General features: G+C 31.0%; 2 protein-coding genes across 4 annotated transcripts; one reads left to right on the forward strand and one right to left on the reverse strand.

Moving 5' to 3' along the window:
- The first annotated feature begins 2939 nt into the window (after window positions 1-2939).
- On the forward strand, window positions 2940-13053 carry LOC107436655 (uncharacterized). 2 transcript variants are annotated; one of them, XM_016048444.3, is made up of 4 exons: window positions 2940-3095; window positions 4497-4681; window positions 7204-7310; window positions 11262-13053. In XM_016048444.3, exons 1-4 carry the CDS (start codon window positions 3004-3006, stop codon window positions 11883-11885), a joined length of 1008 nt encoding a protein of 335 aa, XP_015903930.1. In that variant the 5' UTR covers window positions 2940-3003; the 3' UTR covers window positions 11886-13053. The 2 variants fall into 2 exon arrangements, with proteins under 2 accessions (XP_015903930.1, XP_071039139.1); XM_071183038.1 differs by lacking the exons at window positions 2940-3095; window positions 4497-4681 and adding an exon at window positions 5373-5704 and having other exon boundaries at window positions 7203-7310.
- Window positions 13054-14480: 1427 nt separating this feature from the next.
- LOC107436621 (putative uncharacterized protein DDB_G0271606) lies at window positions 14481-22598 on the reverse strand. 2 transcript variants are annotated; one of them, XM_016048393.2, is made up of 2 exons: window positions 22404-22598; window positions 14481-16129 (listed from the first exon to the last, which is right to left on the reverse strand). In XM_016048393.2, the coding sequence occupies exons 1-2, from the start codon at window positions 22465-22467 to the stop codon at window positions 14850-14852; spliced, it is 1344 nt and encodes a 447-aa protein (XP_015903879.2). In that variant the 5' UTR covers window positions 22468-22598; the 3' UTR covers window positions 14481-14849. The 2 variants fall into 2 exon arrangements, with proteins under 2 accessions (XP_015903879.2, XP_042903894.1); XM_043047960.2 differs by lacking the exon at window positions 14481-16129 and adding an exon at window positions 18009-19693 and having other exon boundaries at window positions 22404-22576.
- Between the last annotated feature and the right edge of the window lie 1039 nt (window positions 22599-23637).

The following is a 23637-nucleotide window of genomic DNA, read 5'->3' on the forward strand; positions in this document are numbered from 1 at the left end:
ATATTAAATACTAATAATTATTACTAAATAAAATACAATATTAATACAATACGTTATTAAATACAATAAACGTACACGTGGTTTCGTAATCACCACCCGTTATATATATATTTAGAATCCTTGTCAAAAATGAAGCCTAAAATGTGAACACATTAGAGTTCGCAAATTAATATTTGTGAGGGAAAAAAGTGAAAACATTATGGAATTCTGTCTCATCATTAGCGAGAAGCCGGGATTAAAAACATGAAAAGCCAGTTTGATAGCTTGAGTGTTTCTAGCTGTCACTTACCAAATCCTCTCTGCTTCCTCCGGCAATCAAACAGGTTTTGATGTTTTCATTCCAGGCCTTTTCACTCGTGATTCGATATTGAATTTTTCTTCGTTTAAATATTGATTTATGACACCTAATGTATTTTTTTAAACTTCACATTTTAACAAAAATTCACAAAAATAGATATTAAATGAGGTTATTATGTGACACCCTGCAAATTACACCGACAACTAAATAAAAAGCACATAAATTTGAAAATTGATAAAAGATGGTTTGATCAAAAAGGAAAATGAAAGGTTAAATGTACCGAAAATAAATAAATTTAAATAAAGGAAAAAGAAAAGATTTTTACTATACTCACATTAGTTAGATATTGCAATGTAGAAATATAACAATTCTCAATTTTCAAAGTAAATGATGTTTGTAATCCTAATCAATGGAATGTTAGTGACACGGGTGTTTCGATCAAAAAGAGGAAATTTAACAAATATTCTTTTGTTCAAAAATCAAAATAAGGAAAATTCATGTTTTAATTTAAATCGTAAACAGCTTCATTTCGCATTTTACATTTACTTAATATTTATATTATTTTATCAAATCTAAGAGAATAATTTGTAATTACAATTATTCTTTCGGTTATTCTTATCGGTAATTTATAGTCTTAAGTTGTTGTGCTGAGCAATTCTTTTTTGTTGCAGAAACATATTTAGTTATTTTCCTTTCCGCTTGTTTGTTAAGTTTTGGTTGAATTTATTTTTAGTTATGTGGCAAACAGAATGTTTTGAATAAGCTTTTGAAGCTTAGAAAAGATCTCAAAAAATATGAAGTGCTGGAAAAAAAAAACACGTTGAATAACTTTTATTTAAATCTTCGCGCTCCAGGATTCAATAACACAAATACGTATTTTCTCTGCTCCTCATTTTTGATGGACAAACTCTCTAATATAGTGACATTCTAACTCTCGAAATATAGGGGATAGCCGGAAAACATGGTCCCAATTGTCCCCCGATCATTAGATCTAAATTTATTCCGGAAAAACAGTTTTTTTTAGAATTTTTTTATTTTACTTTATTCTATCTTTTATTTTATGCATTGCACATCCACATCAAAGTATCTTTTTGATATAATAATCTCTTCTGAAAGTAAGTGTTAAAAGCGCAGTTTTGGTTTTCCCAAGAAATGTTTTTACTTACATAAGTTTCTCATGACACAAAATCTAGATAATTCATTAGGCATATCATAAATCGAAGATGATTTGTTACCACTAATGCTAAATGTTATTACCTAACTCCAAATACAACTTCAGAATCGGCATGTGGCTTACTGGACATCAGCTATTAAATTTAAGTAACTTAATTAATAATTACCAATCAATCGTTAATCATTTATCAGAAGTATGATGTAAAATTACCGAGAATTAAAAGCGAAATCTGTAAAAATACAGAAAAATATACTCAGGAAATCAGTAGTTTTAAGTAAATAAGTAAATAGAATATTCTAAACTATTCTCCCTGTCTCTTAAAAAATGGGCTAAGCCCGGCTCTAAATTTACCGAGGATGTAACATTAGAATACCCAGTTGTCACTACGCAGGAACGAACCGCGGTCAAAGCCGACTAGTAGAAGCCACTACTTACCAAACAAAATGGATGCCTAATTTGTTATGAACTGAAATAAAAAATACATTGAAATATCTTAACTTTAAAAATTTTAACTTTCAGTAACTTTTATATTTAAGACCGATAATAAGAAAGATACATAAAATAACAGGAACTTATGCAATTTAACAGCTATTCTGTTTTTTTTTTTTTTTTTCTTTCTCTCTCTAACATTCTATGCGGAATTGTTCTTTTGAGGTTAAAAATATTATTAAAATAATTTATACATCCAACTTATTTGGTTAAAGTCTTCTTATGAATTCTCGTTTTAAAGAATTTTGAAAAGAATGAACTGAGCATAAAATAACAAGAGCTAATGTAATTTAACAGATCATCTGATTTTTTTTCTCTAAATTTTTACTACGCAGAATTGTTCTTTTGAGGTTAAAAATATTAAAATAATTTATGCATTGGAACTTATTTGGTTAAAGTCTTTTTATGAATTCTCGTCTTGAAAAATTTTGAAAGAATGAACTGAACATAAAATAACAAGAACTTATGTAATTTTACAGAAATTAATTTCTGTTTTTTTCCCTCTGTGATTTTGTTCTTTTTAGATTAGAAATATTAATTAAAGGAATTTATGCATCGGAACTTATTTGGTTAAAGTCTTCCAGTGAATTCTTAAAGAAATTTGATAAGAATGACATCGATTCGCAATTTTTAAAATGTTTCGATAATAATGTTTAGAAATGTTAATAATCATAAAAAGTGCTTTATTGCATTGCTTTATAGCATTAAGTGCTTAAGTGCATTGCTTCAGATACAAGAACAATAAGCAAGTATTATTAAGAATGTTATTAAATAAAGTTTATTTTTCTCAAAATAAACATAACGTAGAATAGGCTTACATGCATTAACTTTGAATTGTTATTTGCCTGTAGTACTTTGAATTCAGCTAAAAGCAAGCAAATTAATTTAAGCAAATTGTTTTAAATACCATGTTAAAAGTAGGATAAATAAACCATAAAAAGATCGTATTTTACGGTATTTTTTTGAATCATACATTAATCGTGTTTTATGGTTATTTTGTCTACTGAGGATTTTGGGTCAGACAGTCAGTTTCTCTTGAATAATGTTTTCGTTCAGTTATCAAAAATTGATGATTTTTTCAAAGATTCATTGCCATCCAACGTCTTTTCTGATATTCATTAAATTTTCACAAATGTAAGTTTTTTTTTTAAATTAGTACATATTTTAAAATGTTATAAATTATAAATGTTATAATGTGATAATTTTTTTTCCCTGATGTTTCTTGTGCTTCTTAAATGGTCTGAAATGAATCTGTGATCTACATCCCACAAAGATTTTAAAATAAGCTTGTAACGATTTGTACAGTCCTTACAATTTCACCAACTATCCCAAGCGCATAATAATAAATTAATACTAATTTTTCAGATGTTTGTACAGTTAAATCTAAATATTATGATCCGAAAATGAAACACAGAACATTTTGCGATATCAAAACTTTGGGATATCGAAAACTAAATATTTTTTAACGGTTCAGTCACAAAAACAACCGTACTGGTTTATCAAAAATCGTATAGGATGTATTTACATGAAAAAACATCTATTTCAAACAATGTCAACATCTTTGTTTTTTAATTTATTATTACATTTTAATAATGTTCTTATGAACCACCATTTTTTTTTTTTTTTGATGCGCGTCCAGATGCTTTAGCTTCTTTTAATAGTTCTGATTGTTCCACGCAGTTAAACTTTGTCTGCAATAATTACTTCCTTATAAATACCTGTTTCTTTTGGATTCATTAAATTAAGAAGTTCTTTCATATGTTCTTATTTATGTTCACGTCTTGCATGTTCACTTCCTTAGCTATCGATAATTCAGGCGATTTCCAGAAATGGTAATCATTTTCTTATTAGGGTTTCAAGAAATGATTCATGAAATTATTCAAGAAAAGTTTTTAAAAAATAGAATTAAACAGAAATTCTTCAGAAATCAGGGAAAAAAAGTTTTTTGGCGATTAAAAATATTTCGTTAAATTGAGGTGCACCGAGAATCGAATTCGGTTTTACTTTTTTTGGTATGGATAATTCAGGCAATTTCTTTCTTATTAGGATTTAACAAATGGTTCCTAAAATTATCCAATAAAAAGTTTTAAAAAATATAATTAAAAAAGGAAATTTTTCAAAAATTAGGAGAAAAAAATGTTTTGTTGCTAAGAAATATTTCGCCAAATTGAGGTACAACAAGAAATGTATTTGGCTGAAAGGGTTTTTTTTCTATTAGAAACATAACAAATGGCTTGGAATAATGAAACAATGAAGCGAAACACTTTTCGAACAATAAAAATCAAACCAAACGCTTATTATTTTCACAAAACTGCGGCTTTTCAACACGTTGACGTTTTGCGCCATTTTAATAATTGGCTTAGAAGGCGTTAGCTAAAATTAATCTAAGAATAACTATAAAACATTATTTAATATGACAATTGTGTTTTTGAAGAACAGGCCTTAATTGATTGATGTCGATGTTTTTGGAATCATTTTAAATCGACGACCTGTATATGACCTCTGAAGTAAAATTGTCCTAAATTTATTTTAAAGGTCCAGAAGATTTTCTTCGAAAAAAGCACCAGATATTTTCTATAAGTTGAGATCTATGCGAGAAGAAGATATTAGTCAGATGATCAGGCTGAGAAGAGAATTAACATTTCAGGATAGTATTTCAAGCTATGAGTTGTGCCATAAAGTGGATCCTCAAGCTTTCCTTATAGCAACAGATGAAAACGGTAAAAAAAAGATTTCCTTAAGTAATATACATTTTTATAAACGTATACTATGTTTTTTTTTGAAGTTATACTTCTTATGCGACTTCCAACAAGGTTGCGTTAAACGTTTAACGCTACATTTTTATTTGCCGGGAAATCACGTGGTAGGATCCAGTTTTCCCTCATTCATTTCCATATTGTTTTGGTTCTCACTAGCATAAAAATAATAGAAGTCATAAAAGTATTGTTTTTCTATAAATATTTTTTTAGTTTGATTTGATACACATATAATTTAATAGGATAGTATTTTTTATTTTCAAATTTAGTGGATAACAATTGTAAAAAATGAGTGAAAACAATCCCACGGACAATGCGACGGATTTAAGGTTATGTCAAGGTACGTCTCTTGTGAACATCAATTGATTGTTAGGTTTTCTCTTTTGAAATTACATTATGACGCATTCACATACATTATTAATACAAATACATTTTCCATGGCGAGACGATGAGGCAACCACAAACACTTCCTCTGGTTCAAGAGGTCCACGAAGGAAAAATGCACAATATTACCGTTATTACAGAGCACGGAAGTGAGCGGAGTAGGGAAAAGAGTCGTTGAATAGAACTAGTGATCCTTCTATGACTCCTGATTCTTCTACAATTAACGTCTCAGGTAACGAAGTTTAACGTCTTCCACGCGGGGGGACTCCACGCATTATTTTTTTTTAATAGTTACCTAGTTGAATACGAATACTTGTTCTCCGTAAGGGTATGAATAAGAAAAATTAATTAATCAGTACTGAGAAACACTACTTAATCATGAACAAAACTAAAAGGCATATGTCAACGCTATTGAAGAGCGTAGTGGAAAAATCAGGTAAGTGAGATTTTTAGTTGTATTTATGAGTCAGATCTATGAGAGAAGAAGATATTAGTCAGGTGATCAGGCTGAGAAGAGAATTAACATTTCAGGATTGTTCTTCAAGCTATGAGTTGTGCCATAAAGTGGATCCTCAAGCTTTTCTTGTAGCAACAGATGAAAACGTTAAAAAAAGATTTCCTTCTCCTGAAGTACTTAACAACTTTTATCTGAATCAGTCGTGAAACATTTACGTTGTTTTTTCAACTGCATGGCAGTACAGGAATGCTAAGTGCGAAATGCTGACATTCTAATGTCTAAAGGACCGTTTAAATATTAAGTTGACTATTTTTTTTCTTCAATTGGCATTGGGATGGTTTGGGGGTTTACTTTTTTTTGCTGATTATGGATTAAAGAGCAGTGCTGAATAAAAAACAAAACAAAACATTGTGAAAATAAAAAGCATGTATGGGGATTTGAAGTGGGGATACCTAAAATCAGCCAAACTCTGCTTATTTGACGTTACAACGATTGCTGGAGTGCAAATCGATTAATATTTTAGGAGCTTATAGTGGAAGAGAGTATAAGGAGATATTTAAGAGCAACATTTTGGAGTTAATAGGATATAATTATAGCATGTTCTTAAACTAGATTTCTCGCTTTGCACTTGCTCTTTTTTAGTTAAGTAATTAAATAATAAAGCGAATGTTTTTGAATTAACTAACATGCGACTTAGAAATTTTTTCGAGCACTTTCATATTCTACGCTAAAATGTCAAGAAGCAAATAGGCGATTATATACAAACAAATAGGCAATAAGGTAGAGCGTCAGAAAAAATAATTTTTTTTTTTAAGGATGTGAATTTTATATCTATATTATTATACCTATTATTTATACCTATTATATACCGAGATTGCTTTTTGCTGAAAAGTAACTATGCAAGAAACATCCATTTATATATGCTGAAATGTACATCTTTTCTGAACTATTTTTTGTTACTTTGCAATATATCACTTATACTTTTCAATAAAAGTCCTTTCGTTGTTGTTGCTGTTGTCGCAGGCCATTAAGGCAAGGGGTGGGATTGTTCTTGTTTTCCAGGGGATCCATCTATGGGCAGGAATTCGACTTCTACTACACCCATACCTAACACCCGATCTTAGAGTGGACCCATTCTTACAATCATTCATTCATCCACAGATTGTAATTTTGACCTGGACCAGAGAACAATAAATCTCCAATTCAGTACCCAAAGAGGTATTATTTGTTATGAGAACATGGAGGACTTTGTGACGCCAGTGATTTATTGCAGACAAGTCACCATTTACTACACGGCAAGTTTTCGGCATGCGAGGATCGAACTCACCACCTCTTGGATATGGGCCCAATGCCCCACCAATCAGGCTATACAGGCCATTACCAGCCACACGTACTTTCCTTATAATATCATAATTGCTATGCCCTAATCTTGATTATAAAAAGATTATCTCATATTAAGAGCCTTTCCTCTAAGTTTACAAAGATTGAGCAATCTTAAAAAAAAATTTCAATAAATCCAACATCATAAACAACCTCGTATATTGTGTCTTCCTACGGTATAGTATCTGCAGTGCATTTTACAGTTGATTATAATTTTTTTTTACTGTCAAAATATTCAAATAATAATTTCTTTCTCAATGAATAGAAAGAGTGATTGGATTCGGAAGCATAAAAAATAGCTCTGACACCTTATCAACTGCTGGCTGTATGACAATACATCCAGATTACTGGAACCATGGTTTGGCTAAGAAGGTAAGCACACTGTATTAATTTTAAAAAAATAAATCATGGTTCAAGAGTACGAATAGTTTCTCATTTCATATAATAGTTATTTTCACTCAAATTAAACAAAATCTTCTTCTTTATAAGTGAAAATGTCAGTTTGTGTTCGATTTAGGTCAAAAATTTTACTTGTTTTTCATTTCATGAACGTGACACTTAGATCGATGCACTTACCTTGTTAATAAATGTTGCATTACAAAATTAACCGTGAAGCAATTTACTTAAATTTAAATAAAATTTGTATTTTGACACAGTACTACATGAAAAATGTTCCTTAATGGAAACTAGTTCCATTAATGGGCATTTCTTGTATATCCCAGACTGAAAATAACTGATAGGTCATTATATTTTTGTTTATCATGCACCATTTTTCCGAAAATACGATTTTATGTATTTCAATAGCCCACAATAACAGCTTGAAACAAACATGTCAGAGGTATTAATTTTTTCATGTACAGTTCTAAATAAAAAAAAATAAAAAAAAAGGCAACAACAAACGATACACTCTGAATAATTCTTGATCTAATGATTGGATTTTCACGAACTATGACTTAATCTAAATGATTCGAGGAGATGACTTCAAATATGCTAATTAGTTAGGAAAGACGATATTTAACAGTACGAAATCAGACATAAAAACATACTTTATCTGAAGATCCATACCTTTCTTTCCACGAATTATGATTTCTGCTCTCAAAAATAAAGTTATAAACAACCCAATATTATGTGATTCGTTATAAAGAAAACGATGCTTGAACCATACATAACCAGAATCATTCATCTCGTATTGTTTTTGTAGGAGAAAGTAGCCAAGTTTCTTGTGAATTCTCGGATAGCTCGCTTTCTGACGTATCCAGAGCCTCAGAACTTCGGGAAGGTAAAAAAGGCTTTTGTTGACAAAAATGTCCCCAAGACAGACAAAATGTCGCCAAGTAGGCGATTGTTGTGTGCTTTTAAAATACGTTTTGTCGCCAAGATCAAATATGGAGTTTTACGAAAATGATGCGTGATAAATAAAAAATAATTAAATATTCAATATTTTCTGCCAATCATATACAAGGAACACATATTTTTATATAAAGGGCATTTTTAATGTTGAGTAGTAGTGTTATTTAATTATATAGTACTAAAAATCATAAAAATCTTCATTTTAAAATTTTGAATGTATGATTCAGTCATTAAATAGTAAGGCAATTTCAATTTTTTTTTCAAATTAAAATTCACAAAACCTATGTGGGCTGCAGACGTAATCAAGTCAACATAAATACTTAAAAGTAAATAAAATTTATCTAAAAATTTACACGTTTTGACGGTAAATAATTCAAGAGTTTGTGCAATAAGGTTCCAAGTGAAATTTAAAAAAATTAAAATTAAGATTTCCCGGAAAAAGATGTTATTTTAGTGTTAGTTAATATCAATTTATATTGATAAGTTTTTAAATTTCACACGTTTCGTCTATGAAGGTATGAAATGACACTCTTCGAGTGTTTTGGGAGTTGAAGAAGGTTCCGAGTGCACTTGGATACAGTCAACAAGTAACATGAGGAAATTTTTTTCGGCAACAAACTACAACGCTGAAAGTGCAAACATTGACACGATTAAATAAAATTATGAAGACGCAATTTTGCGCTTGAAACTCTTCATAACAAATTTTCCTTCAACTATAGTGACATAAAATTTATAGCATAAAAAATAAATCCAAATAAACCAAGCGCAATTATGAAGTTTTGAATTATTTTCAATATATAAAATTACGAACAATTTCGATAGGATTAATTCGCTCCATCACAGCTGCTGTTATGGAGCGAATTAATCCTATCAAAATTGTTCGTAATTTTATATATTGAAAATAATTATCCTATCATAATTTGCTTGCAATTTAGCCAAATAATTATAATGCATATAGCAGAAAAAAGGTGTTTCTTCGGGAATATTAATACTTTGACAAAAAGTGTTGTTATGTCGTGATAAATGATACCGCGCTTTCCCCATTTTTCGGGATATTGTAGTATTCAAAAGGGAAAATTGAAGAGGGAAATTTTCTAGGGAGACAGGTATTGTTCCTAATATATATTTTACGCTGAATATAATGAAACCTGAAACTATGGGGATAATAGCTTGGAAGTTGAAAACGTTTTATGCACAAGAAATATAAATTTGTACTTGTGACTATTTGCACATCTGATGTTGCTATTTAAACAAAAGAAGCATTGTTTACCATCTATTTTATGTTAAATTAAATGAGACGATACATGAGTCGATAGAACAAGTAAGAAGTATTACTTTCAACACGACTTGGAATACTTTTTACTTTACTGCCGCCGAGGGACTATCCGAATATGTAAAGTATATTATTTGATTATTTTTTTTAATACTGAATGAGATAAAATTCGAGTCGATAGGATTAAAAGTTTTGAAGCTATACGGATCTTCTTCAATTCAACAATAGTATTTTTTAAATAAAAACCCATTTTAACTTTTGAAATACGAGCCCTTTTAATTCATGTTTATACTCATTCAAATGAATAAAAATTACTTAGGAAACAATACCTCTCTTGTCTTGTATGTAAGATGCGTAAATAAGTGCAAGTACAGAATCGAACTTTTTAAATAGAAAATCCTGATAATTTCTAAAGTGTTAGTCTGTTTGTCTAAGGAAGAAAACTTACTTTGAAAAATATATTTTACATGTTCAGATAATTCCAGAATAGCGATGCAAAGTGTGTACATGTACGTGTTAAAAGTAAGTACTTTTTATACATAAAAACAGAGTCTACTACAGAGAGTACATTCTCAGAGTCTTTTCAAGGATTTATAGATTTTACAATGAAATGGCTTCTTAGAGTCTTTTCAAGGATTCATAGTTTTTGGTAATGAAAGGGTTTATCAGTGTCTTTTCAAGGATTCATAGCTTTTGCAATAAAAGGGTTTATCAGTGTCTTTTCCAGGATTTATAGATTTTGCAATGAGAGGGTTTCTCAGAGACTTTTCATTAATTTATAGATTTTGCCATTGAAGCTTTCAAACAATAAATAAAAGCTAAATATGTACTTTTTATTTTCAACGAATAATATTTAAAGCTAATTTACTCAAAGATATACAAATATCACTTCGAATCTTCGTCCATGCAGATCTTTATTGCTTAGGAGCAGATCAAACAAGCACATTTTTAAGAATTTTGACTGCAAATATTGGAATTATCGAATTTCGCTATTTCCCCTACCATTATTAATTAAAATAAAAAGATGTTGAACCGATCAAAACTTTTCGATTCTTGAAATCGATTTTTTTAAAAAATGTACACTTATATTCTTAGAAAATGAGACGTACGAACACACACAAAAATCAGGAATATCAGAATAAAGAGATAAAAATCAGGACTAAAAGGTAAAAATCAGAACAAAACATTGTTATCAGGAATATTAGAACTACAGCACACCCGGCTGTAGCAATCTTCTTTTAACAATTTCAAGATTATTTTCAAATGAGAAACGTAATTTTGCATGAAAAAAAAATTTAATTTTTAATTCAAATTTGAAAATAAAACATTAATTAGGTTAAAACTTTTTGAAATTTTTTTTTGTATTGTTTCCTTTTTCAGCATTTTATCAGTCATTTCCAATTTTTAAAAAAAAATAAATTAAAATTTTAATTTAATTAATTAAAAAAAAGTATTTTTAAAATTTTTGCAAATTTTTTTTTGCATTTAAAAAGAATTGAAAATAATGGAATTTTAGCAGCTCTCCTCCCCTCTTGTCAACAAGAATAAGCCCATCCCAAACCCCCATTAACGCGAATCCCCTTAAGTGTTCAAGACTCTTGGGGATAGTTTTGCTTCTGGTGCAAAATTCATAAAATTATATGCTAAATTAGTTTTGAAACTCATAAATTTATACTGAAAACTCAACATTATTCTTTTAGATGATTCTGCATCACTCTCCACGCGTTGGCAACAGAAACATGACTCTACTGACGGAGGCCCGTTTTCTTCCAGTGTACGCTCCATATACTCCAATTTTAGAAAAGGACTACATTATTATCGACTTTGAAAGCCAAGAAGATGTCAATCCCAGATGTTTATCTTTTGGTAATCAACCAAATACGGAAATGCAGTACTTTCGTGAAGAATTCATATCCGAGGTTGTGGAATACGACCGCAAAATTATAGGATTCGATCGCAAAGAAGATGTCGTTTCCAATTGCCTCGATGCTTATGGTAGGACTGTCGTAGCGATTAGTGGTAGCAGATGTACAGGTTACGGTAGTATAAAACTTAATATACAAGGTGCTTGCAGAGTGGGACCTTTATATGCCGAGACACCTGTAGTAGCAGAAGCCGTGCTTAAAAAATTGCTGGAGTCATTTGCCTATGGTAAAGGGTTTGCCGCTTCTGTACCGAGCAATAATTTAGATGCAGTTCGACTTTTTGGAAAGTTAGGCAAAATGAAGAATGTTAATAACTTTAGAATGACTTCAAAAGAACGATTTGTACTGGATACATCGCATATTTATGCTATTTACGATGGAGAATTTCACCCTTTATAAAATTGATTGAAAATAAATGAAAAAAAAACATAAGAGAGGTTTAGCATTTGCACGTAGCACCCTGCACAAGCTCCTTAGATAAACAAGATTGTTTCTAATAATTACACTGCGTACTAATTGCATTGGTTATCAGTATTATTGAGCAGCAATGCCAACTGAAAAATCGACTCATGTATCTTTCTCTTGAACCCTGAATTCTCCAGGTTAGCAAAAGGAAGACCATGAATCAAAGATAAATGCGAACAGGTTGTGAAAGGGCAAAATGTAAAGGACTAGAGGCCAACGACCATGGACGAAGGAAAGAAACAGTAGGCTGGATGTGCCATGGGCCAAACGGCGTGAAGAACCTGGGAAAAATTGTGCTGAGCACAACGTATGTTTATCTGTATGCTGAAGTGTGAGATGCTACGTGAAATTGTTAAATTTCTCCATTATACAAATTTCTTAATATTAAATTTTGGTCTGTTACTTGTAAAAATGTTTTGCCTTTTTTTAAGAGAGAATGTTGCGTTTCAGATTAGTAGTTTAAACATTCGCATTAAGTTTAAAAAGTTCATTAAGTTTGAAAGCAAAAGTATAAAGCGTTGAGAAAGGTTCTTACTTTCAACGTGATATGCAGAGATTTACCTAATGTATCCTACTGTTTAATAAACACAAAATAAATGAATAATTATCATGAGTAAATTCATTTAAGTATATGAAACTACTTATAGTGAAACAATGAAAAGTCACAGTGACAATAAGGCTTATACAAAAGAGTAGTAGCAAATTTAGAATGGATGGTATCAAGTGGAAGGAAATAACATTTATTTTTTTAATCTAAAAAATTATTTAAGTGATAATTTTAAAAGCAAATTATGTATATTTTCATTATAGAAATTAAAAAATAATCAGGAATGTGTAATGCGTTTTTAAAATCTCAAAGACTCAAAGATTCTCACAAGACTTTTTCTCAAATATTTTTAATTAGATTATAATTTTAACCCTAAAATTTTTTTAAAAAATTTTCCTTTTGAATATATGGCTTGTTATTGTCTCACAATAAGGCTTCCACATGAAATTAGTTCTTCATGTGTTTATGTATCAAGTGCTTAAATTAAAGTATGTATTATAAGATTTTGTTTAATTGTATCTAATACACATAATAAATTACCAGAAAATTGGAGAAGATTGGGTTTTGTTTTCTTTAAAACATTTTTATTTATAATTCCATTGGTTTGTCAATTGGATACCTGCAATGACGTAGTGTGGGTATCTCGATCCTGATTCTATGCTAAAACGTAACATTTGCTTATGTTAGCAATTGTTCTTTCCATTCTATTTCGAGTAAGACAAGCCCACCAAGTATCGATTCTCTTAAGTGACATATTCTAAATTCTTACACAAGGATTCTTTCTCAAAGATTTCAATTCTTTCGCCATATATTTACACAGAGACTTAGCACAAGGACAGGCACGAAACCTTGTGGAGCATAAACAAACTAATTATATATCGAAGTTGCTAGGTACACAAATTTAAAAAAAAAAATTAGGTTACAATAAAATACACAAACAAATATTCAATCTAAGTTAAGTAAAAGAAGTGGAGGAGAAAGAATTATATGTCAACTAATTCGATGTACGATACGGCTCAGTATCTAATTAACGTATCGTAAATTAACATTCTAACATATGTAGAGAAATTTAGCTCACCTTTAATACGCCATTTAGCTGATAAAGATTAGCTAGCGCTGACATCATAGGTCACATGTGTGGGTATGGAAGGTCTTCTTCTGCTTGAAGTGCAAGTACCCAATTGTTTATATAGGCTGACAAGGGGATAAAGGTTATGAGCAATTTCTACATAACTCTTTCTAAATTTTCAAAATTACATTTACTGCTAACCCATTTTGTGAAAGATTGAGAAAAGCTTTTTGAAATAGTGTAAATAACACTAGGGAACAAATGTCTTATTGTATTTATAAAAATGTTTGATCTTGCCAAATTTAGGGGTGGATATTTAAAATCTGAAATAAGTTTTTGTTCCTAGAGCTACAAATCTTTATAAAATGACATTTTTAGTCTATTTTTTTGTCAAAATGTACAAGTTTAAAAACGTTATATATAACAGGGAGTCACATAAATAATGCGATAAACTTCTAGAGGAAGTTAGGGCACATTATCAGGATTAAAATTACATTAGATTCCATGACCAGAATTATCGTCATACGCTTCTTGGGATGCTTTCTTGTGTGCTTCGAAACAGATCATAATAGAAAAGTGTATCTATCCGTGTAAAAGGAAATTTCCGGGCAAGGGCTCGTATGCAGTTTTAATACTGATGATGTGCCCTAACTTCTCCAAGATGCTTGTTTCGACATTTATGCGACTCCCTGTTATTTATAACGTTTTTAAACTTACATATTTCGCCAAAAAATTTACTAGAAATGTCATTTAAAAAAACTGTTGATTGGAGAAATGAATCGATTGCAGATTTGAAATCAGAAGAGTTAAAATATCTAAAATCCGTTAAAAAAATCTCATGGAACAAAAAACGAAAAAAGAAAAGAAATTGTTCTCTAGTGTAATCCCTTAAAAAATTATATAAGCTGTAAGGTATGGGAAAAAAACTTTATTTTCTTTTTGTGTTATATTGAGAAACAACAGTGTTAATTATACTTTTGCCAGAGATGGGAAATTCAGAGAAATGTAAAATATCCTTAGGACATCTTATTTGTTTAATAATTGATGTTAAATCAGCACAGAGTTGGATATCACGACTTACAATTAACTGCTGAACAATGTAACAAATAAAACCTTCTACGTTTATTTCCAAATAATAAGTAAAAATGCTGTTTACCTTCCAAATCCAAACATATTTTCATATTATGTGTTTGCAATAACATTCAAAAGAAGACAATATCAAATGTGATGGCGCAGAAATATATTTATGTCTTATGTTATGTTGCGTTCGTTACGTTATATACTACTCTGCTGCTATGTGAAGAAATCTAAAGAGCGGTTGTGGCTCAGTTTGTGCTTCTTGAAGTAGTGTTGGTTGAGCAGTTGGAGGCGCAATAAAAAAATTAAGTAGACCTGGAGTTGAAGATTGTTTTATACCTTTCTGCTGAATAGAATTTTGGGATTGTTCTTGTGGCTGTTCTTGTAACAAAGTATTTTGCAGATGTATCTGGAGCTGATTCTGTTGTTGTGGTTGATTCAGCTGTAGTGGTTTGTTCTGTTGTTGATTCTGCTGTTGAGGCTGATTAGTCTGCTGGGATTGATTCTGCTGCTGTGGTTCGTTCTGCTGTTGTGGTTTATTTTGTTGTTGGGATTGATCCTGCTGTTGTGGTTGATTCTGCTGTTGTGGTTGATTCTGCTGTTGTGGCTGATTCCGTAGTTGTGATTGATTAGTCTGTTGGGATTGATTCTGCTGTTGTGGCTGATTCTGCTGTTGTGGTTGACTCTGAAGTTGTGATTGATTAGTCTGTTGGGATTGATTCTGCTGTTGTGGTTGATTTTGTTGTTGTTGATGATATTTTCTCTGTTGTTGATTTTGCAGTTGTCGTTGAGTCTGTGGTGACTGATTTTGTTGTGCTGACTGATTCTGTTGCTCTATCAATTGCGCCATGTTTTGAAATGAATTATATACTTGCTGTATTCGTTGTAATATAGAATCGAATTTCCCATGTAGATTTTGAACATTTGAAAATAGCTCAATTAATTTTTGTCCTTTATCAGTATTTGTATCTTGAGAGTCACTTTTCCGATCTGGATTTCTTCTCTGATCATATGGAGCACCTTGCCTCAACGTCTGGTCTTGTGCTAGATCGAAGTCTGCTTCTGGATTATACTGACTATCTCCGATTTGTCTTTGATTTTGAGATGGATAGAAATCTGGTCTTTGATCATATTGTCTACCTCTGTCTTGGTTTTGATTTTGTGATGAAGAACTTGGCTCTTGATCATATTCGTTATAACTGCTTTGTTTTTGATTTCGTAATTGTCTAGGTAGTGGCTCATCGTAACTAGATTGCGTTGGAGTTTGATTCTCCGTTCGGCGACGATGAAACATTCGGTTGTATCCGTTATTTGGACCTTGTTGTTTATCTTCGTAATCATTTAAATCATAATCTTCACCTAGCTCATAGTCTTCCGGAAAATTTTGCTGATAATTTAAGAATGGGTCTGGAACGTTTTGTTGTGAGAAGTCGCCATCGCTTGGACCGGAGTATTCATATCGAGGAAAATATCTTTGTCGCTGACCTGAAAGCAATAATTTTATTACAATCATAACACTACTTTATATTTTTATAAAAATGATCTGTACCCGTAAATGGAAAGTACCATTCTAGTAGGAAAATAGTATTTTTTTCTTTTACACAAATAAAAAGTTAATAAATACAAATTTCAGTCCATTATGCAATTTTTTTAATATATTTTTTTTGTATTTTTCTTTTCTTGTTCTATTTATATTTCTTTTCGATTTTTGTACATAATTTCAAATTTCAGTAAAGAGCAGGTAATAGATCTTTAAAATTTTTTTTAAAACAAGGTTGTATATAATTTCTTTGAAGTTTAATAAAATATTAAAAACATTTTTAAAACTAAATTGAAACTTGCAAGATTCAGATTGTTCATCTACTAGGAATTTTTATTCAGCTGTATTGTTATTGTAAAATTAAATAATAATTTAAAATTCTTAACACAGAACGAAACTTTTTTGTGTTGTGATTTTATCTCGCCTCCATTGCGTTCATTTACTCCATTGCGTCTTTAAACAACAATATTTTCTAGTTTCTTTATGTATAGCAAGGTGAGGTCCAATGCAAACGCATATGCTCTTATAAGCTATAAATCGAAGAATAAATGTTAAAATGGGATGTTGGTGATTCGAGAAAAATGACGTTAAGATTTACGAAAAAAATTTAAAACCAGAATGCGTGGTTTGATATAAGTTTTAAGTGTTCATGAATTAATGATCAAGTATTTATTCTAATTTATAAAGCTTTGATTTAGGCTTGTATAAAAGTCAACAGAAAGCACACATTTCTGTTGGCTATTATACAAGTGTTGTTAAGGTATTCTTTTTGTACAGAGTGAATATAATTTGTATACATTTCATATACAGTACACTCTCGATTATCCGTGCGCAGATTATCCGGTTAGCGGATTATCCGTGCTCATTCCGGAGTCACACAAAAAATATAAAGAGGTACATTTTCAAGATTAAAAAAACTTGATTCATGAAGTTATAACACTACCAAATTTTTGGAAGCAATATTCGTTATTGGATTGAAGTATATGGAATATCAGCAGCATGGCCGAAGCAGTGGCGTAGCTACCTAGGGGCTAGGCGGGGCAGTGCCCCGGGGTCCTCAAGCTCAGGGGGCCCTCGAATCCTTACCAGAAATCTCGATCGAACTGAACTTTTGGAAATTTCTCCCATTTTCAAAATAAATATGACAGGTTGCAACCCCACTTTAATCATGACAACTCGGTTGAGAGAAAAAGTTATGCCTAGGGAATTCCCCTATATTCTTTCTGTAGATTGGCAGTGTTGTCAATTTGACGGATAGTGATATGTGCGTTATATTATTCATCGATGTGCGTTTTATTGTGAATTCGAGTTAAGATTTTTTTTTCGAGAACGGTTAAAAAATTAATGCTGTATCAGGAGTAAGTAAGCTAATTTCAATAAACTTTTTTGTACTGGTCAATATAGTGGTTCAATTTTATTTGATTTTACCACTCATATTGATGTCCGATAAGTCAATAAATCGTGTCAAATCTATAGATTTCGGCTACAGCTCATTGTATAACGCGAAATATCGTGAAAAAATGCAAGTCACCTGCAGTAGGTACATTAATTCAGGTCCGCGGGCAGGAGATCGTTCATGATCTCTGTAATGCCTTTCCTTTCCAATAAATAAGCAGACCAGATTTTTAAAACAATAAAACTTAACTTTATTTAAAAACAAAAGAAATAGGCATTGTTTTCCAGTAAGAGCTTCCAACTCTTAGAATACCAAGGGAGACCCTCTCCCGATTATATCAAACATACATCTACCTTTCTCTCTCTCGCATCCCTCCGACGGGATGACAAAATGCGCCAAGTGCGCCTTAAAAGNATATAAGCTGTAAGGTATGGAGAAAAAAAACTTTATTTTCTTTTTGTGTTATATTGAGAAGCAACAGCCTTAATTATACTTTTGCCAGAGATGGGAAATTCAGAAAAATGTAAAATATTCTTAAGACATCTTATTTGTTCAATAATTGATGTTAAATCAGTACAGAGTTGGATGGCACGAGTTACAATTAACTGTTGAACAATGTAACAAATAAAACCTTCTACGTTTATTTCCAAATAATAAGTAAAAATGCTGTTTACCTTCCAAATCCAAACATATTTTCATATTATGTGTTTGCAATAACATTCAAAAGAAGACAATATCAAATGTGATGGCGCAGAAATATATTTATGTCTTATGTTATGTTGCGTTCGTTACGTTATATACTACTCTGCTGCTATGTGAAGAAATCTAAAGAGCGGTTGTGGCTCAGTTTGTGCTTCTTGAAGTAGTGTTGGTTGAGCAGTTGGAGGCGCAATAAAAAAATTAAGTAGACCTGGAGTTGAAGATTGTCTTATACCTTTCTGCTGAATAGAATTTTGAGATTGCTCTTGCGGCTGTTCTTGTAACAAAGTATCTTGCAGATGTATCTGGAGCTGATTCTGTTGTTGTGGTTGATTCAGCTGTACTGGTTTGTTCTGCTGTTGTTGATTCTGCTGTTGAGGTTGATTAGTCTGCTGGGATTGATTCCGCTGTTGTGGTTCGTTCTGCTGTTGTGGTTGGTTCTGCTGTGGTGGTTTATTTTGTTGCTGTGGTTGATTCTGCTGTTGGGGTTGATCCTGTTGTTGGGATTGATCCTGCTGTTGGGATTCATTCTGTTGCTGTTGTTGATCTGGCTGTTGCGGTTCATTCTTCAGCTGTGGTTGATTAGTCTGTTGGGATAGATTCTGCTGCTGTGGTTGATTCTGTTGTTGTGGTTGATTTTGCCGCAACTGTAGATTTTGTTGTTGTGGTTGATTTTGCTGTTGATACTCTCTCTGTTGTTGATTTTGCAATTGTTGTTGAGTCCGTGGTGACTGATTTTGTTGTGGTGACTGATTCTGTTGCTCTATCAATTGCGCCATGTTTTGAATTGAATTATATACTTGCTGTATTCGCTGTAATAAAGAATCGAATTTCCCATGTAGATTTCGAACATTTGAAAATAATTCAATTAATTTTTGTCCTTTATCAGTATTTGTATCTTGAGAGTCACTTTTCTGATCAGGATTTCCTCTCTGATCATACGGAACACCTTGCCTCAACGTTTGGTCTTGCGTTGGATCAAAGTCTGCTTCTGGATTATACTGACTATCTCCAATTTGTCTTTGATTTTGAGATGGATAAAAGTCTGGTCCTTGATCATATTGTCTACGTCTGTCTTGGTTTTGATTTTGTGATGAAGAACTTGGCTCTTGATCATATTCATTATAACTGCCTTGCTTTTGATTTCGTAACTGTCTAGGTAGTGGCTCATCGTAGCCAGATTGCGCTGGTGTTTGATTCTCCGTTCGGCGACGATGAAACATTCGGTTGTATCCATTATTTGGACCTTGTTGTTTATCTTCGTAATCATTCAAATCATAACCGTCGCCTTGCTCATAGTCTCCTGGGAAATTTTGCTGATAATTTAGGAATGGGAGTGGAACGTTTTGTTGTGAGAAGTCGCCATCATTTGGACTTGAGTATTCATATCGAGGAAAATATCTTTGTCGCTGACCTAAAAATAATAATTTTATTAAAATCATAACACTACTTTATGCTTTTATAAAAAAGTACCTGTACCCGTAAATGGAAAGCACCTTTCTAGTAGAAAAAGAGTATTTTTTTCTTTTACACAAATAAAAACTTAATAAATGCAAATTTCATTTCATTATGCAATTTTTTTAAAGATATTTCTCTTTTTGTCTTTTTCTTTTCTTGTTATATTTATATTTCTTTTTGAGTTTTGTACATAATTTCAAATTTCAGTAAAGAACAGGTAATAGATCTTTAAATTTTTTTTTTAAAACAAGGTTGTATATAATTTTTTTAAAGTTTAAAAAATTATTAAAAACATTTTTAAAATTAAATTAAAACTTCCAAGATTCAGATTGTTCATTTACTAGGAATTCTTATTCAGCAACATTGTTATTGTAAAATTAAATAGCAATTTAAAATTCTTAACACAGAACGAAAGTTTTTTTATTTTGTGATTTTATCTCGCCCCCATTGCGTTCAGCTACTTCCATTATCTAGTCTCTAAACAACAATATTTTCTAGTTTCTTAATGTATAGCAAAGTGAGGTCCAATGCAAACGCATATATGCTCTTATAAGCTATAAATCGAAGAATAAATGTTAAAATGGGATGTTGGTGATTCGAGAAAAATGACCTTAAGATTTAAGAAACATAAGTTTCTAAAAAAATTTAAAACTAGAATGCGTGGTTTGATATAAGTTTTAAGTGTTCATGTATTAATGATCAAGTATTTATTCGAATTTATAAAGCTTTGATTTACACTACAGAAGAATTTGATTTACACTACTTGCATAATAGCCTACAGAAAGCACACATTTCTGTTGGCTATTATGTAAGTGTAGTTAAGGTATTCTTTTTGTACAGAGTGAATATAATTTGCATAAATTTCATGTACTTCAACTTCACCGGGTATAATGCTTTTATAAGTATAATTGCTGTAATGTTTCACTTAAACTGCTGATTCTCCTTTCTTGCTTTTTCCATATGAGCATTTCGATTTTCATTTTTCTTATAATGGTCCTGCCACTAGCTTTTGAAATAAAGTATCATATAATTTGCAATAACTTCCTATACCCATCATAGTTACTTTTATCTCAATTTATATTCTTGCATATACCATCTATAAAATTGCACTCTGAATCCTTAATGTCTGATAAAAAGCATCAACAAAATAATTAATTGTTAGGTAATGCAAACAATTTCATAAGCAACAACGATAGCCCTCTAGAGGTATATTTCTAAGTTTATTCTGAGAAACGGTCAGCTCATGGAAATGGCATGTTTTCGAACTAAATTGAGATTTCACTGTACAAACTATACCATACCAAGTAGGAGAACATAAATTTTTTATGTCTACGTCAGTTAAACTAAAAAATGCAAGAATCTTTATTTTGAAATTAAGTGGAGTGAATCATATCGATTTTTAATGAGACAGTTTTTTAATGAGAAAATGTATTTTGTCAACAGCTGATTATAGGCGAACTTTATTTTAGACATAGCTTAAAAAACCCGATAATTAAAAAAATATATAGCTCGAAATGGGAGCATGAAAAAAAAAGAACGTAAATCAAATTGTATGTTTAAGAAAATGGAGGTAGCTTAAAACGTGTATTTGAGAAAAAAAAAAGAAATGGCAAAGTTTGAAATGCTTGTTTAAGAAAATGGACACGGCTTTTTTAGAAAAGAAACATAGCATGCGAATTCGTTTTTCAAACTACTGTTATGAGTATTCTGTTTAAAAAGAATTCGCAAGTAAAACGAAGTGAATTCGTAATGCATTAATCACTTTGTACAATCTAAGTCTTCATTCAATCGACTTTATGTTTTCTTTTAAGGAATTGTTCTTTTAGAATTGTTTTGCTCTTTTTTCTCCTCAGATATCAGGATCCTCTTTCATGAACCAAGTTTTCATAAAATCCGTGCTACTTAAGATTACTTTTTGTGTTAAATATATTATGCGATATTTAGAAATGATTTGATACGCGTCTTTTTCGGAAGAATTGTTTATCACAGAAAAAAATTCTTTTGTTTCAACGCTCATTTTGAGTTTTGGTTATATTTTTAAATGAGTGCTCCATTTGCAGTCCATTTTATTAAACGATATATTTTTCGCTAAGTGCCAAATATTGACGCGGTGTTCGTTAATTTCGAAACGAAAATCGCGTAACTTTTCAATTATCCATACCGGCAGGAATAGCACCAGAACATAAAACACCTCATGCTGCGTTACAGGAAAAATAAAATTAATTTACTAAAGAAAACAAACGTCTACAGGGTTTAGAAAGTGCAATTGGTTCAAAACCTGCTTTTAATAGTGAGGAATTTATTTAATTACTTTATTTAAAATCAATTTTGAGTAGTTCTGAAAACTAGCTTTGACAGTAACGGAAAAACATCTCAATTTACCGAATAGCAAAAGCAAAGATAATTTACAAATAGAAACATGAAAGTCCATAGAGATTAGAGAGTACAATTGTACAATTTGTACAAAAGTACAACAAAAAAATTTGTTTTATAAATTTTTTTCATCAACTTAAAATATTTCTAAAACCTACCTTAATATTTAAATTTAAATTTCTTTATTTTTTGTAGTAACTTTATCTGTACCAAAGTGCAATAAAATACCGCAAAAAAAAAGTATTTTAATTGTTTACTAAAAATATACCGAAAAATCTAAATAAAATGCTTACCTTTGATACAAAAGCTAAACGAAAACACCGATACTAAAATAAGGATTCTACAGACAAACCCCATGTTAGCAAAATTTTCTGAAACCGCTAACTGCAGACAAAATTTTATGAGAATAATTTTACTTTATGCGGATGAAAGTCAGAAAAATTTGTCCTAGTTTCCAGGTTGAATTAATTAGTGTCGCAATAGTGATTTCACGCACTTTGTCTTTTGCAACCATAAATGGATTCAGTTGATTAAACAAAATTTAATTAGAATACTTTTAACTTCACATGGTACTTTAAAAGCCGATATCTAATTATTGCGTAGTCAGCAAATACTATGTAGTTTATTCATTTTTACTGCTTTTAACTTTAGGTTTTACACGATACTTTTAAAAGCCGATATCTAATTATTGTAGCAAATGCAATGTGGTTTATTTAAATTTACTATTGTTCTTGTGACTTAGAATTTACTATTATTTGAGGGTAGACATAATTTTAATATTACTATCATAACATGATAGTAATGCAAGAAAAAAGCTTTTAAAGTCTGGAAAATAAAAAGAATGCAACACTTAATCGTTTAATCCAGTGAATTGACTCGTATCGCTTGATTTGATGATTGGCATCCAAAAGTCAAAATTTTTGATGGTTTTCCATTGATACTCCCACATAATCTTGATGGTAACCATTAATATTTTCATCATGACCCATTATATTTCCGATAGTAACCAACATAAGTAATCATCACCACAGCGTAGGAATTTGAACCGATTTATGCTGGTCCAACATAAGAATAGCAACTTGTTTTGACGATTTATTTATGTTGAACCATCGGAAATTTCCATCATAGTTTCTTAAAAATCAAATGTTGGAACGATCATGAACCACCCTCAATAACTTCTGATCTAGTTATCGGATCTTCACTTTCTAGGACTCAATCTTAATGATTTGAGGGGGTGACTTCAAATATGCTAGTCAATTAATGCCGACGTTATTTTAAATTCGAAATCAGACACAAAAACGTACCTTCTCTGAATAAGCATACCTTTTTTTCCCCGATGGATTCGGATAACTGACCCCCAAAATATAGGAAGTAGCCGCAATCTGGGAAATATGGTTCCGAAATTTTCTCAGGCGAGGGGTTGAAAGTTTGGACCCCTTAATGTTAATTTAAATTTTTGCGAATTTGGCAACTTTGCCTCATCTCGAGAATCTTTGCCATATCTCTTTTTATAGTATGTGTATTTTA

The sequence above is a fragment of the Parasteatoda tepidariorum genome, chromosome 7 (genome assembly GCF_043381705.1).
Source record: "Parasteatoda tepidariorum isolate YZ-2023 chromosome 7, CAS_Ptep_4.0, whole genome shotgun sequence".
NCBI classification, from domain to species: Eukaryota; Metazoa; Arthropoda; class Arachnida; order Araneae; family Theridiidae; genus Parasteatoda; species Parasteatoda tepidariorum.

Coding starts and splice junctions, on each gene's coding strand:
- LOC107436655 (XM_016048444.3), top strand. CDS start 3,004: ATGTTTTCGTTCAGTTATCAAAAATTGATGATTTTTTCAAAGATTCAT. Junction 3,096..4,496: donor TTCATTAAATTTTCACAAAT/GTAAGTTTTTTT, acceptor TTTATTTTAAAG/GTCCAGAAGATTTTCTTCGA. Junction 7,311..11,261: donor ACCATGGTTTGGCTAAGAAG/GTAAGCACACTG, acceptor TTATTCTTTTAG/ATGATTCTGCATCACTCTCC.
- LOC107436621 (XM_043047960.2), bottom strand. CDS start 22,467: ATGGGGTTTGTCTGTAGAATCCTTATTTTAGTATCGGTGTTTTCGTTT. Junction 19,694..22,403: donor GTTTAGCTTTTGTATCAAAG/GTAAGCATTTTA, acceptor TATTATTTTTAG/GTCAGCGACAAAGATATTTT.